The sequence below is a fragment of the Myotis myotis genome, unplaced genomic scaffold (assembly GCF_014108235.1).
Source record: "Myotis myotis isolate mMyoMyo1 unplaced genomic scaffold, mMyoMyo1.p scaffold_m19_p_12, whole genome shotgun sequence".
Lineage (NCBI taxonomy): Eukaryota > Metazoa > Chordata > Mammalia > Chiroptera > Vespertilionidae > Myotis > Myotis myotis.
Genome location: NW_023416316.1, coordinates 73,663,284 through 73,686,304, shown reverse-complemented (window position 1 = coordinate 73,686,304; position 23,021 = coordinate 73,663,284). Strand labels below are relative to the sequence as shown.

Below are 23,021 nucleotides of genomic sequence, written 5' to 3'. Positions count from 1 at the left end.
GTTTTATCTGTCCTAATAAAGGCAATTCGGGCTGTACCCATGCTACTTGGGATGAGGAGATTCCCTGCTCAATTCCTAGTAACGCCTTCCTAGCTTCATCTGTTAATGTTTGAGGTGAGGAAAGATTAGCGTCACCCCGAAGTATATTGAATAAATTTGTCATTTCTCCTGTAGAGATTTTTAGATAAGGTCTTAACTAATGAATGTCCTCTAATAATTTCTAAAAGTCACTTAAGGTGTTAAGGCAATTCTTTTGTATTTCTATCTTTTGAGGCCTAATACATTGATTTTCAATTACAGTTCCTAGATATTTGAAGGGCGTTTCTTTCTGTACCTTTTTCAGAGCAATTTTTAAGCCCCATTGAGGGAGTTTATTTTTAATTGGGTAAACATTGCTAAAGTTTGCTTTTCCTGTGGGCTTGACATAAATCGCTATATTAAAGACTTTTACTTTCTTTTAAACAGAACTACCAACTTGGTTCCTTTTCAGAAAAACAGGTAGGAGAAAAACATGTGGGCCTATACTGCAATACATACATTTCAAGTAAAAGTAACTTTCTTTTTACTTATGGTGTCTCATTAATGGTGAGATTTAATGCTTGAATAATAATTTTTAGTTTACTTTGTAAATAGTAGTGGAAGAGATTTTTAATTTTCTCCTTTTTATTAAGCTTAAATTTACTGTTAGGCAGCATTCTTTTTGGCTAGTGCTTATTTGCATATATATGCAAATTTTACTTTGGACTTTGTTAGAACCAATTACTCATAAAATATTGACTTCTCATATAACTGAGTTTATATGAGACCTTGATTATATTGTGAAAAGCTAACTTATTAAGTAATTAAAGTAGGCATCTTTATTGAAAAAGCAAAGTAAGCAAACTTATACATTTGATCCTTGAAGTACAGATGCCTCCTCCCCAGTCAATCTGAAGAGCAGGCTGGGTGGCGGTCTGAGGCATTATGTGTGCTCCTGTCTTAAAATTCCGCTGCTGAATATTCTGGTTTAGCTTAAGAAGTCGCCAGCAACATTGTCCTGCCAGGCTGGGAGACTGAAACCTCACTTTCTTGCTCAGAGTGAAATGGCCCTTTTACAATTCTTGTAAATAGTTAATTTTAGAACTTCTTTCTTTCAACATTTCTCATCACATACGCAACCTGCACAAATTTCACACTTTCAAATTAGCCTTCAAACCTTCTTTCTATGTCCTTCAAAAATGCATAACCATGCCGTAGACCTTCCATTAAGTATTTCCACTCTAATGTTCATTCTCTCTGTCATCAATTTGCATATACCATCCGCAACTTGCACAGTTAAAACCATACAATATTTAAACCTTAATTTTCCAATGATAATTAAAAGTAAACAGCCAGCATTGACTTTTATGAATATTCTCACCTTTAAGAAATATATTTTTAGATTTTCTATAGTAAAAGGTAAATCTAGGTGAACTTAAAACTTGTTGGAATATTTAGATGTTTATCATTTAATCCAGCAATGTTCCAAAGCTTTTGAGTTTTCAAAAACTTTGGAAGATTGTGTATAGACATATATAATTACCACTGAAAAATAATTATCATATACCCTTCATTTTAGTTATATACTAGAGGCCCAGTGCACAACATTCGTGCACTGGGGGGTGTGGGGGTCCCTCAGCCCGACCTGCACCCTCTCCAATCTGGGAGCCCTCAGGGGAGCCCTCTCCAATCCGGGAGTTTCTGTCTGTCTTTGCAACCATATGAGCGAATTGTCTGAGACCCCAACTCAGTTTGGTTTGTTGCTCACAGAATAATAGAGGCTTTTTTTTCTTTGCTTCATTGGTGGAGATTTCCTGGAAGTTTTAGGATATCTTCCCTTTAATTTTTCCTAGACGCTCTGATTTTACTTCTGTCTCTCACCTTTGCTTTCCCTCCATCCCCCACCGCAACAGGAACTCGCTCCAGGCTCACTTTGCTCTAGTGTCTAGGACAGTGGTTGGCAAACTGCGGCTCGCGAGACACATGTGGCTCTTTGGCCCCTTGAGTGTGGCTCTTCCACAAAATACCACGTGCGGGCGCGCATGTACAGTGCGATTGAAACTTCGTGGCCCATGCGCAGAAGTCAGTATTTTGTGGAAGAGCCACACTCAACGGGCTAAAGAGCCGCATGTGGCTCGCGAGCTGCAGTTTACCGACCACTGGTCTAGGAGATCTTTCTGCCACCAGAACTATGATTCCCAGCATTCCTGGTGCTCCCCACATTCTGGGCTTCCACTTCTGGTCCTGGGGCTGCCACCAGAACTACTATTCCCAGAATTCCTGGTGCTCCCCCGCTCTTGGTTTTCCCTTCCTGCTCTGTCTCTGTCCCATGGCCTCTCACTCTGCCAAGTCCTCCAAGCCACCAGCTCTTCCACTCTGCTGTCCATCTGGCAGCTTGGGGAACCCCAAGCCACTCCACTCTCCACCTGCTCTCCCGCTCTGCTCTCCGCCTGGCGGCTTGGGAGGCGTGGCTCCCTCCGTCGCTCTCCCAGCGACCGAGGGAGCCACGTCCCCCCAAGCCTCTGGCTCTCCCACTCCAGTGGCTTGCGGGGAATGACCGAGGGAGCCACATCCCCCCAAGCTGTCGGCTCTCCCGCTCTGCTCTCCGCCCAGTGCCTGTGTATGCAACTTAACCAGCCACCTTTGTTGGGTTAATTTGCATACTCACTCCTGATTGGCTGGTGAGCATAGTGGAGGGATGGTCAATTTACATGTTTCTCTCTTATTATATAGGATGTTTTGCCTTAACAACTTTGAGATTTTGATTTTTTATTTTTATTTTTAAAATATATTTGTATTGACTTTAGAGAGGAAAGGAGAGGGAGAGAGATAGAAACATCAACGATGAGAGAGAATCATGGATTGGCTGCCTCTTGCATGCCCCACACTGGGGATCGAGCCTGAAACCTGGGTATATACCCTTGACTGGAATTGAACCCAGGACCCTTCAGTCCGCAGGCCAAAGCTCTATCCACTGAGCCAAACCAGATAGGGTGAGATTTTAAAGTCAATTATTATTACCCAAGGCATTTTCCTTGGCAAATTCTGTAACAGAGATAACTTACTGACTTTCAGTGGCTTTAATGTTAAAGTATTACTTTATTTTATTTTCCTTTATAAAAACAGGAGTGCCCCCAGGACCCGGGAGGTAACCTTGGAATGCTGTCTATTATTATTCAGGAACTACCCATTATTATGGAAACACTAATCTTGTTGGCCAAACACAGCCTGTATATTTTCCTTGTGTCATTTTCGCCATCTTCCAAAGAAATAGAGTCTGGGGCCTATTTTATACCATCCGTGAAGAGATGGGGCTTAGGCCAAGAGGCCACCCAAAATCGGGTGGGGCACCTGCCCCTTAAGCTAGCCTTTTTCTCTTCAGTGGTGTAGAAGTCCCAGATGGCATCCCTAAACTGTGAGAAATGTCTCATCTATCCAAATTTCAAATGATGGACTGGGAAATAAAAACATGGAGAAAATGAGATTTTTAAGAATGCCCCTAAGAGCGGGAATCCATTTGGCAGGATCACCAAGAGACTTAGTAATTAATGGGCTGGGCCTTTTTTATTTACCTCTCTTTGTCTAGGGAATTTTCCTAGGATCTGTGTTATCAGCCTCTTCTATCGCTTGTATTCTTTCTTTCCCCACCCCCACATCCTGTTTGCTCTGGGGAAATTTAGTAATGGCCTGGTCACCTACAGTTTCGTTTCTATGAAGATAAATTAAAGGCATGCTTAATAGACTAACATTAAACAAATTACAAAATAACAACAGACCCCATGGAAATACAAAGGATTGTTAAAAAATACTATGAACAACTCTACTCCAACAAACCAGAAAACCTGGAGGAAATGGACATATTCCTAGAAAAATACAACCTTCCAAAACTCAATCAGGAAGAATCTAAAAATCTCAATAGGCCAATAACTATGGAAGAAATTGAAGCAGTCATCAAAAAGCTTCCAGCAAACAAAAGCCCGGGGCCAGATGACTTCACAGGGGAGTTTTATCAAACATTCAAGGAAGAACTAAAACCTATCCTCCTCAGACTATTCCAAAAAATTCAAAAAGAAGGAATACTTCCAAGCTCATTCTATGAAGCCAGCATTACCGTAATACCAAAACCAGAAAGACAACACAATGAAAGAGAATTACAGGCCAATATCCCTTATGAACATAGATGCCAAAATCCTCAACAAAATCTTAGCAAATCGGATCCAGCAGTACATCAGAAAGATCATACACCATGACCAAGTAGGATTTATCCCGGGGATGCAAGGATGGTACAATATCCGCAAATCAATAAACGTGATACATCACATAAAAAAATTGAGAGATAAGAATCACATAGTCATATCAATTGATGCAGAAAAAGCATTTGACAAAATCCAACATCCTTTCTTGATAAAAACCCTCAGCAAAATGGGAATAGAGGGATCATACCTCAACATAATAAATGTCTTATATGACAAACCTACAGCCAGCATCATACTCAATGGACAAAACCTAAACTTATTTCCCTTAAGAACAGGAACGAGACAGGGATGCCCACTTTCACCACTTCTGTTCAACATAGTTCTGGAAGTTCTAGCCATAGCAATTAGACAAGAAGAAGAAATAAAAGGTATCCAAATTGGAAAAGAAGATGTAAAACTGTCATTATTCGCAGATGACATGACATTATTTTATTTTATTTTCCTTTATAAAAACAGGAGTGCAGATGACATGACATTATTTTATTTTACATAGAAAACCCTAAAGACTCCATCAAAAAATTATTAGACTTAATAAATAAATTTGGCAATGTAGCAGGATACAAGATTAATGCCAAGAAATCTATTGCATTTCTATACACCAATAGTGAACTTACAGAAAGAGAGACTGAAAAAAATCCCATTTACCATCGCACCAAAAAAATTAAGATACCTAGGAATAAACTTAACTAAGGAGGTAAAAGACCTGTACTCAGAAAACTACAGGACATTGAAAAAAGAGATAGAGGAAGGAATAAACAGATGGAAGAACATACCATGTTCATGGATTGGTAGAATCAACATCATTAAAATGTCCATCCTACCAAAAGCAATCTATAGATTCAGTGCACTCCCCATTAAAATACCAATGGCATATTTCACAGACCTAGAACAAACTCTCTAAAAGTTCATCTGGAATTAAAAAAGACCCCGAATAGCTGCAGCAATCCTGAGAAAGAAGAACAAAGTAGGAGGGATCTCAATCCCAGATATCAAGCTGTATTACAAAGCCACTGTTCTCAAAACTGCCTGGTACTGGCACAAGAACAGGCATATAGATCAATGGAATAAAATAGAGAGCCCAGAAATTGACCCAAACCACTATGCTCAATTAATATTTGACAAAGGAGGCAAGAACATACAATGGAGTCAAGATAGTCTCTTCAATAAATGGTGTTGGGAAAATTGGACAGATACATGAAAAAAAAAATGAAACTAGATTACCAACTTACACCATACATAAAAATAAACTCAAAATGGATAAAGGACTTAAACATAAGATGGGAAACCATAACAATATTAGAGGAATCCACAGGCAGCAAAATCTCAGACATATGCTGAAGCAACTACTTCACTGATACAGCTCCTAGGGCAATGGAAACTAAAGAGAAAACAAATGGGACTACATCAAAATAAAAAGCTTCTGCACAGTGAAAGAAACCATCAACAAAACAACAAGAAAGCCCACTGCATGGGAGAACATATTTGCCAATGTTATCACTGATAAGGGTTTAATCTCCAACATTTACAGGGAACTCATACAACTTAACAAAAGGAAGATAAACAATCCAATCAAAAAAATGGACAAAGGACCTAAATAGACACTTTTCAAAAGAGGACATACGGAAGGCCAAGAGACATACGAAAACATGCTCAAAGTCACTAATCATCTGAGAGATGCAAATCAAAACGACAATGAGGTACCACCTCACATCTGTCTGAATGGCTATCATCAACAAATGACAAGTGCTGGAGAGGATGCAGAGAAAAAGGAACCCTCCTGTGCTGCTGGTGGGAATGCAGACTGGTGCAGCCACTGTAGAGAACATTATGGAGTTTCCTCAAAAAACTAAAAATGGAACTCCCATTTGACCCAGTGATCCCACTTCTAGGAATATATCCCAAGAAACCAGAAACACCAATCAGAAAGGATATATGTACCCCTGTGTTCATAGCAGCACAATTCACCATAGCTAAGATCTGGAAACAGCCTAAGTGCCCAGCAGATGAGTGGATTAGAAAACTGTGATACATCTACACAATGGAATACTATACTGTGGTAAAAAAAAAAAAAAAGGAATTTTTACTATTTGCAACAGCATGGATGGAACTGGAGAGCTTTATGCTAAGTGAAATAAGCCAGTCAGAGAAAGATAAATATCACATGATCTCACTCATTTGTGGAATATAATGAACAACATAAACTGATGAACAAAAACAGATCCAGAGACAGAGAAGCATCGATCAGACTGTCAAACCTCAGAGGTAAGGTAGGGGAGGGTGGGGGTAAGAGGGAGAGATCAACCAAAGGACTTGTATGAATGCATATACTAGTAAGCATAACCAATGGACACAGACACCAGGGGGGTGAGGGTATGAGTGGGGGTTGGGTACAGGGGGTAATGGGAGGATAAGAACACATATGTAATACCTTAATCAATAAAAAAACAAAAAACCACACACCACACGTGGGTGTAGGACCAGTCCATTCCATGCCTCTGCCACTCCTATCAGTCTCAACGTGCCTTCTTCTTGAATTCTCTAGTTGGAGAACTTCCATTCAGCCAGATTTCAGGCAGTTATGAATGATGGTTATTCTGTATTTTAGTTTTAATATTGATGTGCTTGCTGGCGGAGGTGAGTGCCATTGTTTATCTGTGCCACCACCTTGGTTCCTCTGTCACAATATACTAGTATCTCTTGACAATCAGAAAATAATTCAGGAGCTCAGGGCTCAGAAAACCTAAGTCAAGTACAAGGTGTGTTGTTTGATTTAGGTCAGGGGTGGGCAAACTTTTTGACTTGAGGGCCACAATGGGTTCTTAAACTGGACCGGAGGGCCGGAACAAAAGCATGGATGGAGTGTTTGTGTGAACTAATATAAATTCAAAGTAAACATCATTACATAAAAGGGTACGGTCTTTTTTTTTTTAGTTTTATTCATTTCAAACGGGCCGTAGTTTGCCCACGGCTGGTTTAGGTAGATAATTATTTTAGGCTTTTAAAACAAAGTAATGTGGCTGGGATACACATTTTTTGAAGGGGTCACCAATCTTGTGACATTCCAGTGAGAGATATAAACCACCTTTGCCTTTGCCCAGAAGAGTGAATATAAGCACAGATAACAGAAGGTTGCACACCTTTTCACAGCCTTTTGAACTTGATGCATAAGCTGTAAACACCCATCCTTAACTCACCAACCAGGGTCCTCTACTCAGGAGAGTTCTTTGTCCAGCGCCCTCCTTTAGAAGCATAGTCTATTAATATGGACAAGGCCAAGAGTTCTGTTTCTATCCAGCTCCCCCATGAGTATGGGTATCAATGTCCACCTAACCGTTTTGATCACATGGAGAAACTTGTGAATGTATTTTGGGTTCTGGACAGTTCACATGCATTGCAGGGAAGGGAACTCAGAAGTACTTGCTTACCCTGCTGGGGAGTGAATGTCACCGTTTTTATATCTACAGGAAAATATGTAATTGGGGTTCTAACCAAATATTCATTCTTTTTCATCGAAGCTGTTTCCCCTGCCTCTCCTCTACGTTGGGAACCACATCAGTGGATTATCAAGCACCAGCAAGTTAAGGTACAGTGCAGGGCAATGGTTGATGGAAGGTTCTTCACTTGTTTGCCTCTAATGGTGCAAAGACCAAGTTTGATTTTTTAAGATATTGCTTGTGCTACATAATATTATTTAATAATTGCATAAAATAAGGTGGAGTTTTGAGTTTAATTTGTTAATGCTTTTATAAATGTTCAAAAGCTGATTTTTTTTTTTTTTTGGTTTATGTTCAAGTCTGAACATAGAAAGTGAGATCTCTAGAATCAAGATAAGGGGGTGACTTACTCAGGAAAAACCATTTCTGTGTAACTTTTGGTTTCATCACAGTTTTATAAAAGTTGAAACATTCTGTCAGATGTGGTATCAGTCAGGCTTGGTACAGGGAGAATAAAATAACAGGCATTATTTTCAAATATGTGCTATACACTTCTGAAATTTGCATTTATATTTATTTTAGGGTCCATTGATTGACTCTACTATTGTTAAAAGTCACTGTAAAAAATAAGAATGGAACTGTAGAAAGAGCCAGTCATCATATAAATGAGGAAACTGGGTGTGAAATATGTGGCCTAATGAACACATCATAGTCACTAATCTTGTGACAGAGATGTAAATAATTAAGTTTGTGCAAAGGGTGAAAAACATGGAGGAAAGCCGGAACCGGTTTGGCTCAGTGGATAGAGCGTCGGTCTGCGGACTGAAAGGTCCCAGGTTCAATTCCGGTCAAGGGCATGTACCTGGGTTGCAGGCACATCCCCAGTAGGAGATGTGCAGGAAGCAGCTGATCGATGTTTCTCTCTCATCGATGTTTCTAACTCTCTATCCCTCTCCCTTCCTCTCTGTAAAAAATCAATAAAATATATTAAAAAAAAAATGGAGGAAAATGTCCAGCCGGTGTGGCTCAGTGGTTGAGCATCAGCTCATGAACCAAGAGGTCCCCAGTTTGATTCCCTGGCCAGGGCACGTGTCTTGGTTGCAGGCTCGATCTCTAGTTGGGGGCATGCAGGAGGCAGCCAATCGATGACGTTCCTCTCTCATTAACGTTTCTATCTCTCTGTCACTCTCCTTTTCTCTCTCTCTAAAAACTCAATAAAAACATATTTAAAAATGGAGGAAAACCTGCCTGTATAGTAAGAGGAAACGAGGCAGATGGGAGGTAGATCAGAAGGAAAAGGACATAGTAAACGAAGAATTGTGAAATTAGAACTGTTACCTTTCACTCTTGTTTGGAAAGGACAGGTGTGGTCATGAAAAAAAAAAAGTGCCCTGGCAGGCATGGTTCAGTGGTTAGAGCGCGGGCCTCCATCAAAGGGTGGAGGGTTTGTACCTGGTCGAGGGCATGTACCTGGCTTGCAGGTTTGATCCCCAGTCCCTGGGCAGGGCATGTTTGGGAGATAACCAATCGACGTGTCTCTTTCACATGATTTCTCTCTCTCCCCTCTCTCTCCCTCATATCCCCTCCTTTCCACTCTCTCTGAAAATCAATGGAAAAAATATCCTTAGGTGAGGTTTAAAAACAAAAAACACAAAAAATAGAGCATGAAATACTGTTTTCAGATATACATTTTATTATTTTATTTTTTCAAAATATATTTGTATTGATTCCTGAGAGGAAGGGAGAAGGAAAGAGAGTTAGAAACATCACTGATGAGAGAGAATCACTGATGGGCTGCCTCCTGCACGCCCCACACTGGGATCGAGCCCACAACCCAGGCATGTGCCCTGATCGGGAATGGAACCATGACCTCCTGGTTCATAGGTTGACACTCAACCACTGAGCCACGGTGGCAGGGCTTCCGTTATACGTTTTAGTTGGTTTGTTGTTTCCTTCTGGGATCAGGGCAATCATTTTGCCTAAATTGTCTCAAATTTGTTTTAGAGCTCCCTATGGTGGGTGTTTTTGCAGTCTTAACATGTGTCCTCTTGGGCTTCCTCTGAGTTTACCCTCAGCTCTGGGGGAGCCCTCAGCTAGCTGACAGCTGCCACCTCTCACATTCGGGGACTCTGCCTCCCAGATGAGGGCTTCTTTTTTTAGTGATCCTGGTGGAAACCTCTTTTTAAAAAATATATATTTTATTGATTTTTTACAGAGAGGAAGGGAGAGGGATAGAGAGTTAGAAACATCGATGAGAGAGAAACATCGATCAGCTGCCTCCTGCACACTCCCCACTGGGGATGTGCCCGCAACCAAGGCACATGCCCTTGACCAGAATCGAACCCGGGACTCTTGAGTCCGCAGGCTGACGCTCTATACACTGAGCCAAACTGGTTAGGGCAACATCTTTTTTTTTTTTTTAAATTAAATTTGTTGGGGTAACATTGATTAATAGCATGATATAATTTTGGGTGTACAACTTTATAATACAACATCCATATACCGTGTTATGTGCTTACTACCTGACTTCTAGTCTCCTTTTGTTACCATATACAGGGTGGGGCAAAAGTAGGTTTACAGTTGTTCATATGGAAAATAATACAAAGACTAAAAAAATAATAACACAAGAATGAACTCCGTGTTTTGCATACTTGCAGCTGTAAACCCACTTTTGCCCCACCTGTATTTGACCCCTTTACCCTCTGTATCCTCCCCTCAGCTCCTTTCCCCTCTGGTAATCACCATTCTGTTGTCTCTATCTGTGAGCTTTTGTCTTTTTTAATTTGTTTCGTTTCTTCATTTGTTGCTTTTTTGTTTTATATTGAATATATGAGTGAAACCACATGGTTCTTGTCCTTCCCCATCTGACTTATTTTAGTTAAGAGCTTTCCATGTTGTTGTAAATGGCAGTATTGTATCCTTTTTTTTATGGCTGAGTATTATTTCATTGTATATATGTACCACATCTTCTTTTTGGGGGGTAGATACCCAGAAGAGGGATTGTTGGGTCTTATGGTAGCTCTATTTTTAATTTTTTGAGGAACCTTCATACTGTACCAGTTTACATTCCCACCAGCAGAAAAGAGTGTCTTTTCAACAATTAGTGCTCAAACAACTGGACATCTACACACAGGAAACTGGATTTAGACACAGGCCTTACACCTTTCCCAAAATTACCTTCAAAATGATCGTACACCTAAATGTGAAATGTAAGCTATAAAGCTTCTGGAAGAAAACTTAAGAGAAAATCTAGATGGCCTTGGGTTTGGCAATGAGTTTTTAAATACAACACCAAAAGTACAGTCCATTAAAGAAAAAAAATGAAAGCAGAACTTCTTTAAAAGTTAAAGCATTTGCTCTGAAAGACAGTGTTAAGAGAATGACATGCCACAGGCTGAGAGAAAATACTTGCAAACACATATCTGATAAAGGACTTGTATCAAGTAAATGAAAATTTGTGAGTTCATAATGACAGCAAAAACAACTCTCACTGGTTACCAATGAAGGTGACAGAACACTATTATGACTCTGAACCTTTATAAATGATGCTTTTATCCTGTCTTTCCTGTGTGAAATGGTGAAAATTTGTATTTATTGGAGAAGTTTAGATAGAAAATGCAGAAGGTGTGATACGGTTAGAAAGTCACCATTTTGCAATTTGGAGTGGAAATAATGGGTCTAGATCAGTGGTTCTCAACCTTCTGGTCCTTTAAATACAGTTCCTCACGTTGTGACCCAACCATAAAGTTATTTTTGTTGCTACTTCATAACTGTAATGTTGCTACTGTTATGAATCGTAATGTAAATATCTGATATGCAGGATGGTCTTAGGCGACCCCTGTGAAAGGGTTGTTCGACCGCCAAAGGGGTCGCGACCCACAGGTTGAGAACCGCTGGTCTAGATGTTAAATCACCATTAGGTGAAAAATTGATGTTTACTTGTCCCAGCATCATTTGTTCAAAACACTATTCTCTCCCTGTTGTATTGTCTTGGGACCTTTGTTGGAAATAATTGACCATAATTGTACGGATTTATTTCATTTTTTCATAGTTACTATATCTTTCTTCGTGCTGTTGAGCATCTTTACTATCATTACCCTGAACTCTATTTCAGATAAATTTCTTATCTCTTCTTCATTTATCTCTTCTGGAGAATTCTCATGTACTTTCATTTGGGGGTTGTTTCTTTGTCTCCTCATTTTGGCTGTTTGTTTTGGTTTGTGGCTATGTATTAAGTAGGTCCCCTACGCCTGTCGCTCTCTAGTGCAGGACAGTATCAAATGCTGTTTCTGACTATTTGGATCAGGCAAAGACTCAAAGCCTCCAGAGACCACCTCTGCCTACAGACTAATAGGATTCCAACTTGAATTGCCCCCAGGCAATCATCCTCAGGTGTGGTGAGAGTTTTTTTCAACAGGGTGGGGCAGTTGCTTCTGCCTGGAGGCTAATTGTTACTTTTAATCTCTTAAACGGCCTCGGGCAAGGTGTTTTCCAATAGGGTGTGTCGACTGTCTTCCCCCCAGGCGAGGCAGATGTCTATGTGGGAAAGATGTCCTCCTATGCAGGAGGGAATGACTCACCCAGGAAACTGGGGGTGTCTGCCTTCTGAGCTCTAACCCCAAGTCCCCAATTCTGGCTTCTGCTGACACAGCTCCAGTCCACTCTGCCAGAGCACAAGGTGGGTGGCTCCACAGGGAATTTTGTGTGTTGGTCCTTTAAGAGGGTGCCTGTATTTCCAGCTCTCTCTCTGGCAGACGGCCACCCTGCTGCTTTTCATGACCAGATGTTGTGTGGGCACCCTTCTCAGTTGTGGTGCTCTCTGCTGGGGGGCCCAGCTTGGGGATTAGACCCCAGAGTTCTCAGTGGCTCCCCCCACAGCTGAGATATCTCTTCAGAACTTCAGTTGCTGTCTGGGGTGCCCGGCCAGCCCTCTTGCACCTCCACCCCTCCTACCAGTCCCTATGCAGTATCAGGGACCTGTGAATCTTCCATGGATTATTCAGGAAAATTTTCTGTATTTTAGTTGTAATTCCAGTTTGTTCCTGGGAGCATGTCCGTGTAGCACCCACTTACTCTGTCACCATCTTTATTTTTTTTTTTTAATTAAATCTTTATTGTTCAGATTATTACATTTGTTCCTCTTTTTTCCCCCCATAACTCCCCTCCTCCCAGCTCCCGCCCCACCCTCCACCCTCACTCCCCACCCACTGTCCTCTTCCATAGGTGCACGATTTTTGTCCAGTCTCTTCCCGCATCTCCCACACCCCTTTCCCCCCCCCAAGAATAGTCAGTCCATTCCCTTTCTGTGTCCCTGATTCTATTATGATCACCAGATTATTTATTCACTTGATTCTTAGATTCACTTGTTGATAGATGCATATTTGTTGTTCATAATTTGTATCTTTACCTTTTTTTTTTTCTTCTTCCTCTTCTTAAAGGATACCTTTCAGCATTTCATATAATACTGGTTTGGTGGTGATGAACTCCTTTAGCTTTTCCTTATCTGTGAAGCTCTTTATCTGACCTTCCGTTCTGAATGATAGCTTTGCTGGATAAAGTAATCTTGGTTGTAGGTTCTTGGTATTCATCACTTTGAATATTTCTTGCCATTCCCTTCTGGCCTGCAAAGTTTCTGTTGAGAAATCAGCTGACAGTCATATGGGTATTCCCTTGTAGGTAACTGGGTTTCTTTCTCTTGCTGCTTTTAAGATTCTCTCTTTGTCTTTTGCTCTTGGCATTTTAATTATGATGTGTCTTGGTGTGGTCCTCTTTGGATTCCTTTTGTTTGGGGTTCTCTGCGCTTCCTGGACCTGTAGGTCTATTTCTTTCACCAGGTGGGGGAAGTTTTCTGTCATTATTTCTTTAAATAGGTTTTCAATATCTTGCTCTCTCTCATCCTCTGGCACCCCTATAATTCTGATGTTGGTGCGCTTGAAGCTGTCCCAGAGGCTCCTTACAGTATCTTCGCATTTTCGGATTCTTTTTTCATTTTGCTTTTCTGGTTGGGTGTTTTTTGCTTCTTCGCATTTCGAATCTTTGACTTGATTCTTGCGCTCCTCTGGTCTGCTATTGGGTGTCTGTATAATATTCTTTATTTCAGTCAGTGTATGCTTAATTTCTAGTTGGTTCTTTATCACAACATCGAGGGTCTCATTAGATTTCTTGAGGATCTCATTACATTTATCGGCGGTCTCACCAGTCTTTTCGAGGGCCTTACTAAGTTTATCGGCAGCTTCTAGACAGTTCTTAAGAGACCTTAAAAGTGTGGTTCTGAACTCAATATCCTCCATTGACAGTTTTGTCCTGTTTCTTTGTCTCCGCATTTTTTATGCTTTCTTGGTGCACCCCCTAGTGGTCTTTGTCCGCAGTCTTGTTGCCTTTAAGCCTTGATTGATGTCGGCAATACCGGGGTGATTTGACCTCCAGGCTAACTGGCTATGAGAGTCTGCTGTGTCTGTAGTGGGAGGGCTTCTGTGCTGGATCTCTAGGGCGGTGCTAATCTAGCGTTTGCCTGAGGCTATCCGGCAAATGCCTGTGTGCAGGGCTTGGGCGGGGCGGGTCCCCGGGGATCTACAGGGCGGGCGGAACAAGCAGTAATGGCGACTCTCAGTTCCTTCCCCAGGGGCTCTGCCTCTCAGAGCCCCAGCAATGGCTGCAAACCTCGGAGAGAAAGCTGCCTTCGAGTTCCGACCGAAGCCAGACAGTCCCGTTTCTCCCGTTTGAGTCTCGGTCCCCAGAGACTCGCCCGGATCTGGAGCTCAGAGTCTGAAACTCCCTCCCGATTGAAAACAACAACCGCGCCCTCCGCCGCCAGCCCGCTCCGCGCGCACACTCCGCACCTGAGTATTTCACTTCAGCACTGCGCCTCCTCTGAGTCTGGGTATGATATTCTCTTTCCTCCTAGTTGTAGAATTTCCACTCAGCCAGCTTTCCCGTGGTTCTGGGTGATGTCCGTTCTGTCCTTTAGTTATATCTCTGAAGTGGTTGTTTGAGGCAGCGATCTCCGGCGTTAACCTATGCCGCCATCTTGGTTTCTCCTGTCACCATCTTTAATTTCAGTCTGATGCTGAGCTTCTCAAGACTCCATGGCAGCGACCAACAGCTCAACTCACTTCCAAAACAATTCCCAAGGGGGTGCTCTGGCACCCAAGTGCTCTCTTTATTGGACTGTTGCTAGGGACGCTTCTCCAAAATACTTTTTTAAAAAATTGATTTTTAGAGAGAGAGAAAGGGAGAGAAAATATAAATCCATGTGAGAGGTTGCCTCCCACACACACCCTCAAGGATTTATTGATTGATTATTGATCCTATTCCATTGGTTATATGTCTATCCTTAAATGAGTACTGATTATTGTAGGTTTGTAGTAAGTTTTGAAATTCAGTCCACCAATTCTGTTCTTTTTAAAATATTGTTTTGGCTTTCTAGCTTTCTTGCCTTTCCATGTTAATTTTAGAATCAGCTTGTCAATTTCTTGGGGGAAAATGCCAGCTGAGGTTTTGATAGGGAGTGTGTTGCATCCATAGATCCATTTGGGGGAGTATTTCCATTTTAACAACAATAAGCCTTCTGATCCATAAACATGAAGTGTCTTTCTATTTAATCGTCTTTCATCTTTCAGCAATATTTTGTAGTTTTTTTTTTCCTTTTTTCTTTTTTGTAATTCTTACCTGAGGATATGTTTTTAATGATTTTTTAGAGAGAGAAGAAGAGAGAAAAACATCAATCTGTTGCCTCTGGTATGCATCCGGCCAGGGCTCAAACCTGCAAACTTCAATTTCCTGACTGGGAATTGAACCCGCAACCTTTTGATGTATGGGATGGCACTCCAACCAACTGAGCCTCACCAGCCAGGGCTATTTTGTAGTTTTTAGTGTAGAAGTCTTACACTTCTGTTGTTAAATTTATTCCTGCCCTAGCTAGTTTGGCTCAGTGGATAGAGCGTTGGACTGCAGATGGAAGGGTCCCAGGTTCGATTCCAGCCAAGGGCATATGCCCGGGTTGCGGGCTCGATCCCCCGTTGGGGGCGTGCAGGAAGCAGCCTATCAATGATTCTCTCTCATCATTGATATTTCTGTCTCTCTCTCCCTCTCCCTTCCTCTCTGAAATCAATAAAAATATATTTTAAAAAAATTATTCCTAAGAATTTTGTTCTTTTTGATGCTATCCAAGTGGAATGTTTTAATTTTCTTTTGGATTGTTCATTGAGAGTGAATATAAATACAATTGACTGTTGTAGATTCATTTTGTTTCTTGCATACTTGCTTAGTTCATTAGTTGTAATAATTATTAAATGAGTTCCTTAGGCTTTTCTAAATATATCCTCTGCAAATAAAGATATATTTCTTTCTTTTTTTCAAAACTGGATTTTTTTTTCCCCTTCCCTGTCTTTTTTTTTTTTTTTTTTTTTTTTGCCTAATTGCCCTCTTTAGGACTTCAAGTATAATAGTGAATAGACTTAGTGGTGAGAGAGAACCTCCTGGTCTTAATCTTAGGGGGAAAACATTTAACTTTTGATCATTAAGTGTACCTTACCTGCTTTTCTTTCATTAATACTTTTTTACATCCTCACCTGAGGGTATGTTTATTGACTTGAGAGAGAGAGAGATAGAGGGAGAGAAAGAGAGAGAGAGAGAAAGAGAGAGAGAGAGATTGCCTCCCATAGGCGCCCCAACCAGGGATCAAACCCACAACCTAGGTATGTGCCCTGATCAGGAATGGAAGCCACAACTTTAGGTCTACCAGATGCTCCAACCAATTGAGTCACCTGCCAGGGCCCATTTAATGACTCCTGATAGATAGTCCCAGTTTGCTTTGCCAAAGGGTCCATGGGTTCTTCACATTGTATACTAGCTTTAGCACAGTTTTATAGTAGTTGGATGTTATGATGTTTTAAATAGCTAATGAGTGAAAGTGGCATGAAAGTATTTCACCTCCATTTTTAGAATTATTTAATGTGATTTGTTAGTAGTAGTGTATGTGAGAATTAGATTAATTCCTCATATTCATTTGGAAAATCGGTGCCTTAAATAAAAATGTGAAACATGCGAAACCTTTTTTGGTGTCTGATGTGATTCCGCTCCATCTCCCCTGGCAGCCTGCCGATGTTCACGGTGCTCAGGAAGTTTACCATCCCGCTGACTCTACTCCTGGAGGCCATCGTACTCGGGTGATTGCGTTTTCCTCGGCTCCTCCGGCTCCGCTCTCCCTTCCCTGTGGCCTTTCCCCAGCAAATCCTCAACATCCCGTCCTCTTTCCAAACAGTGCATTTGAATTACTGGTAGCTGTAACTTAAGGGCAAATAGTTTAACTTAAAAGCAGTCTCCTGTTTTCATGGTTCCCTACCAACTTAATGAATGATTTGTTTTGTTTTATTAATCTTCACCAGAGGATATTTTTGCCATTGATTTTCCTACAGAGGGTGGAGGTGAGGGGGAGAGACAGAGAGAGAAACATCGATGTGAACGAGGCAAGTCAGTTGGTTGCCTCCCACACGCACCCTGATGGGGACTGGGGACTGAGCCTGAAACCCAGGTACCTGATCTTGACCAGGAATTGAACCTGGGTCTCTTCAGTCCGAGGGCCAACACTCCATACACTGAGCCAAACTGGCTAGGGCGAGTGATTTTGAAAAAATCCTCACCTGAGGATATGTTTTTATTGATTTGAGAGAGAGAGGAAGGGAAAGAGAGAGCGAAACATCGATGGATTGCCTCCCAAATGCATCCCCAACTAGGGATGGAGCCCACAACCTTTGGTGTATGGGATGACGTCCAACTAACTTTGCCACACTAACCAAGTCATGAGTGACTTTTTATTGTAGTTTTACATGAGAAAAATAATGCATGTTTGTGGTAGATTTTTATAAAAAGCCACCACCACCACCAAATAGATGTAAATCTGTTTCCTGATCCAGAGGGAATGTACACTGATTTTGGAATACAGAGGAACAGTTGTCCACACCAAACTGTTAGGGTAGGAGGGAGGTGAGCTGGGATACCCATTCTGATGCAGAGATTATGATGTGACATAATCAGAGTACGTTGATTTTTATAATGTTGGTTTAGAAATTTCTCATAAGGATACTAAGGTTGATATTCAAAAAGGCCATTCCTGATTTGCTGTGAAGATTATTTAGCCATGAAATTTGGGTGGTGGCTCAGTGCTTTAAGTCCTGCTGTTGAATTTTATCTTACCCTTTGGGTGCTTGATAAAGTACATACTGACTAGCCCTACCAGCACGAGCTGTCCTGCATTTTGTCTCAGCATCTCTCCAGTGAGAACAGAGAAAGACACTCATAACCAGATTAAGGCAGTTGCTTAAGAAACACAGTAAATTTGGTTTGACTTACTCATCTCCTTAAAGATACTTTTCTAATGCTTTCTCTAGGTAAAGCAGTATTCCTTAGATTTTAGCTATAAAACGGTTAACAATGTCTATTGTCAGTTTGTTTTAAAAATAGAATCCATATGTTTTCACGCTCCTTCTTTCCTTGGTCTGTCTGTCTGTCTGTCTAGCTAACCATCTATTTATCTGTGACAGGAAACAGTATCCCTTGAACATCATCATCAGCGTCTTTGCCATCATTCTCGGTGCTTTCATAGCAGCTGGGTAAGACTTTGGGCAGTTTCTGCTCAGTAACTTCTTTGTGTCTTTGACAATAGGCCCAGCCCGCTCTCACTTTTATTTCCCATCTGGCTGAGCAGCCAAGAGACAGATCCGTTGATGTCAGGGCGACCCCCGTGTGTTCCTGTGAAAGCCAAGCTGGATTCCATGTGGGCCAGAACATGTCTGAGGATATACAAAGAGAGCGTTATATGACATTAATGCAGCTTTCCTTCATAAAAAGGACTGAACTGTTTACTTTCATTACTATTTGTCTTCAGTATAAAATTTTACTTGAAAACTTGGGCATTTGATCAAGAAGAATAGCCGATTCATAAAGCCCTTGAGTGCTGTGTTGCCTGAGGAGTCAGTATTCCAAGGGCAGAGCCTCTCGTGAAAAGCTTAGGTATGTTTGAGACCGGAGCCAGTGCCAGGCATGCCTCCAATCTTACTCCCTGATATGCAAGACCAGGAGTGAGAACTCCACGTTGGCATTTGAAAGCCCGTCTTAATCATGAAGACTTTTGCTCAAACAAAATCAGACGAGTCAAGTAGCTAAGAAAGGGGTGTGCTCTGTTAGCGTGACCTCCTCCCACAGCACTCCGGGGTCTCCATGCAGCCTCCCCTTCTGGGTCTCAGAGCTCGGTGTGAAACCGCTGACCTAGAGCCAGTGGAAGACTTTTACAGAAACTGGTTTGTAAGAATGTCTGTGAGCCCGTGGTGAGGAATGGCACTTCGGGTGCTGCATGCAGGGAAGCACATTCCAGAACCACTTTGTGGAAATTCAGCTCATCGTTAATCTGCGTGGCACCCTAATGAGCGGGAAGGGTGGCGTGCTTCCCAGATGTCCAACACAACCTGGGAGCCAGCTGGGAACGTGAGTCTCGATTTCCCCCCTTCTCAGCACCCACAGGCTGGATACCATCCTGGTGGGTGACAAGTGCAGTTCTGAGCTGTAGGCCAGCTGAGGCCCCACCTTCTCCCCTCTCACTGAGATTAACTCATCCAAATGCAAGTAATCCTAGAATGGACTCAGTTGGATCAGCCAACTCATGCTGCTGTAACAAACAGCCCCCACATCTCAGATCGGTGGTTTAGCATGCCTCACATAGTCTGCTCCCACCACGCTGCGAACCAGCACCAGTTCATGCTGTGTGTGCTCTGCTCAGTGTAGCTTCAGGGATCCAGGTTGAGGGACCCTGCCTCCCCCGGGCCAGGAGAGGGCCCGTGGGGGACTGTGCACCAACTCTGCACACTTTGGCCCACAGTGATGAGTTAATTCCTCTGACATTTTATTTGCCAAATCGAGGCACATGTCCAGAAGAAGTTGAAATAGAATGTGCGTGAACAGCCCTACATGAGCCACAAGGGTTAACCATGAATCTGCGCATTTATAAACAAGTAAATTCTTCTCAAACCTCTGTGCTTTTACTACTGGCCTAAACAAACGACGTTCGGAACTACACCCCCACCCCCAGCCCCCGAGAGATCTGAGAACTCCGGGGATCCCTCAGCTCCTGAGGAAGTGAGCTCCACCTTCCTCCCTCCCTCGGAGAAGCCTGGCTTTTTGCTCATTCAACTCTGCCAAGTTAGGGAACGGCCACCTTTTAAACACTGAGCCAAATGTGCGTAGGCGGGAGGTTTGAACCCTTATTTTGAGAGAGACTATTTCTGTGACTGAGCCAGAGAATTCTGATTTATGGTGACCTAAAATTAATTTACTTTCTCACAAATATATTTGTAGATGCTAATGCCAGTGGAAGCTTCAAGCAAAATCTAGTTTAATTTGTGTTCGTATGTTGGTGCAGTTTTGGCCCCTCTCTACTCCCTCCTCTTTGGTTAGAAATCATCTTGTTTTGATGTTGAAGGGCATCAGGGTATGCTGCTCCAAAGAGAGCCACTTTGGCATAAGCATTATTTTGAGCAGAAGGCGGTGGAGAGTCAACAGGTGTAGGAATTCTCTGCCCTCCCCTTTCTGCCTACACGTTTCCCGGTGGGGTGCCCGGTCCTCTCCCAGGGACAGGAAGGCAGTTATTGCCCCGGGCGGTGAGGAGTCAGCATGACAGACCTCCCTCAGACAACCCTGCTCCTCCTCAGCTTCCCCAGGGATGGCCCGGTCCCTTTCCTGCAATGTATTTGTTCCTCCAAACCCAAACCCTCTTCTTTGTTAAAATGGCTTATAAGCCCCCGAGTCCACAGCTTCATGGACTTCCACTTCGTCTCTGTGGACTCTGTACACATAAAATATGACTACAATTTGCATACCCAGTTTTGCTGCTCACCTGTCCATTGCCAGTCACATTCGCAGGCCCCAGTCACCGACCGTGAGAGGGCCGAGGGCCTCCTGGGCAGTGTCTGTCTGTGACTTAGGACGTGGGTCTGACGCCGCCTGGAAGGTCCAGGGCAGCGGGACGAATGGCAGCCTGGCTGAGCTGCTGTTCCCTCTTCCCTACGCCACACGCGCCCACACATTTTCATGCTCGTCTCACCTATTTAAAGTGGGAGTGGAGGAGAAGATCTTCAAGCGAGTGGGAGGAGGGGAGCCTTAGAGGAGCCGCAGAGAGAGCATGGGCCCCTGCTTGGCCTTTTGGACGGACAAGGTGCTGGGGGTGCGGTGTGTGACTGGGCACCAGATGGAGGCGTCAGTTTCTCCAGCGACTCCTCTTGCCCCAGTCACTGCCCAGCTGTCCCCACGGCTGGACCCTGGGGATGGGCCTGTTCGCTACCATAAGCAACGGCCGCTGGGTGTGTGGGAGAGTCCGTCCCCTTAGAAAAGCAGAGCTCAGCAGACATGCCAGCTGGTCCGTCAGCAAAAGAAAGGGCTTTGCAGTTACAGGACGTTAATGTCCTCTGGGTTTAAGCCATTCGCGATGGAGGCGAAGCCGCCTGATGGCCTGGGTTTGTTTGTCTGGAGGCCAAGCAGAGCAGTGGGCGTTCACCGCGGGGGGCGGGGGGGGGGTGGGTAATTACTCGCATCACTGCGGATCTGTCAGGGAAAGATGGACCAGGCGGCCGTGGGGGCCAAGCTGTGAGCTTCTGAATCACCCTCTGCTCTCCCTCCCAGTTCCGACCTGGCCTTTAACTTGGAAGGCTACGTGTTTGTGCTCCTGAATGACATCTTCACGGCAGCCAATGGGGTCTACACGAAGCAGAAAATGGACCCGAAGGTACCGTCTCTCCCTCCTGCGTCTCAGGCTGTGTCATCTGGCCCTGAACTTACGTGAAAACAGAAAATGAGTTGTAAAGTTGGCAAGTAATGTAATTTACACAATGTCCCTCATTTCTTTTCAGTGATCTTGTCCATATAGTTTCTTGTGACTCCTCACCTTGCAAAGTTTTGGTTGAAAATTAGATTGGACAGGAAAAGATGCCACTCTTTTGAAGCAAAGTCAGAATATATAAAAGGGATTGTTTTGAAAGGCAAATTGAAGTTAAAAGCAGCTTTTCCCCATCATCCTCTGCGACAGGGACTGAGAGCAACTCCAGGGTGAGAGTCTGGGATGAGGGCCACAGTGAAGTCGCTGCTTCCCGGGGCCATTGTGACCATCAGCCTAACCCTCCATCCTCCACTTCCTCCTCTGTGGGCGAGGCAGTGGCTGAGTCCTGTCCGCAGTCCCGAGGGGCTGGTGGGCAGATGAGCTTTTCTTCTGAGTTGCTGCCTCGTGGAGGCCCCAGCCCTCTCCCCACCCAGCTGTTCTGGAAACTCTGAGGATGAGCCAGACATGCGTTTCTTGGTTCCAAGTTCTTTGTGTCGCGTGAGGGGGTTGCTCTGATGACAGGCTCATTCCCGGTCTGCGTTCACGGCACTGCCTGTCTCTGCACAGCCTTTCTCTGCACAGCCTTTCTCTGCACAGCCTGTCTCTGCACAGCCTTTCTCTGCACAGCCTTTCTCTACACAGCCTGTCTCTGCACAGCCTTTCTCTGCACAGCCTGTCTCTGCACAGCCTTTCTCTGCACAGCCTTTCTCTGCACAGCCTGTCTCTGCACAGCCTTTCTCTACACAGCCTGTCTCTGCACAGCCTGTCTCTGCACAGCCTGTCTCTGCACAGCCTGTCTCTGCACAGCCTTTCTCTACACAGCCTGTCTCTGCACAGCCTGTCTCTGCACAGCCTGTCTCTGCACAGCCCTTCTCTGCACAGCCTGTCTCTGCACAGCCTTTCTCTGCACAGCCTGTCTCTGCACAGCCTTTCTCTGCACAGCCTGTCTCTGCACAGCCTGTCTCTGCACAGCCTGTCTCTGCACAGCCTGTCTCTGCACAGCCTTTCTCTACACAGCCTGTCTCTGCACAGCCTGTCTCTGCACAGCCCTTCTCTGCACTGCCTGTCTCTGCACAGCCTGTCTCTGCACAGCCCTTCTCTGCACTGCCTGTCTCTGCACAGCCTGTCTCTGCACAGCCTTTCTCTGCACTGCCTGTCTCTGCACAGCCTTTCTCTGCACAGCCTGTCTCTGCACAGCCTGTCTCTGCACAGCCTTTCTCTGCACAGCCTGTCTCTGCACAACCTGTCTCTGCACAGCCTTTCTCTGCACAGCCTGTCTCTGCACAGCCTGTCTCTGCACAGCCTGTCTCTGCAGAGCCTTTCTCTGCACAGCCTGTCTCTGCACAGCCTTTCTCTGCACAGCCTTTCTCTACACAGCCTGTCTCTGCACAGCCTTTCTCTACACAGCCTGTCTCTGCACAGCCTGTCTCTGCACAGCCTGTCTCTGCACAG

General features: G+C 43.6%; 1 protein-coding gene across 2 annotated transcripts in view; it reads left to right on the top strand.

Annotated features, from left to right (window-relative positions):
- Window positions 1-23,021, top strand: part of SLC35D2 (solute carrier family 35 member D2) — a 53,333-nt gene that overhangs the window by 12,779 nt on the left and 17,533 nt on the right. For both annotated transcript variants that reach the window (XM_036331419.1, XM_036331420.1), the window contains exons 4-7: window positions 7,790-7,857; window positions 16,804-16,875; window positions 18,250-18,318; window positions 21,377-21,479. In XM_036331419.1, the coding sequence (XP_036187312.1) occupies window positions 7,790-7,857; window positions 16,804-16,875; window positions 18,250-18,318; window positions 21,377-21,479 (312 nt within the window). The remainder of the gene's footprint in view (window positions 1-7,789; window positions 7,858-16,803; window positions 16,876-18,249; window positions 18,319-21,376; window positions 21,480-23,021) is intronic.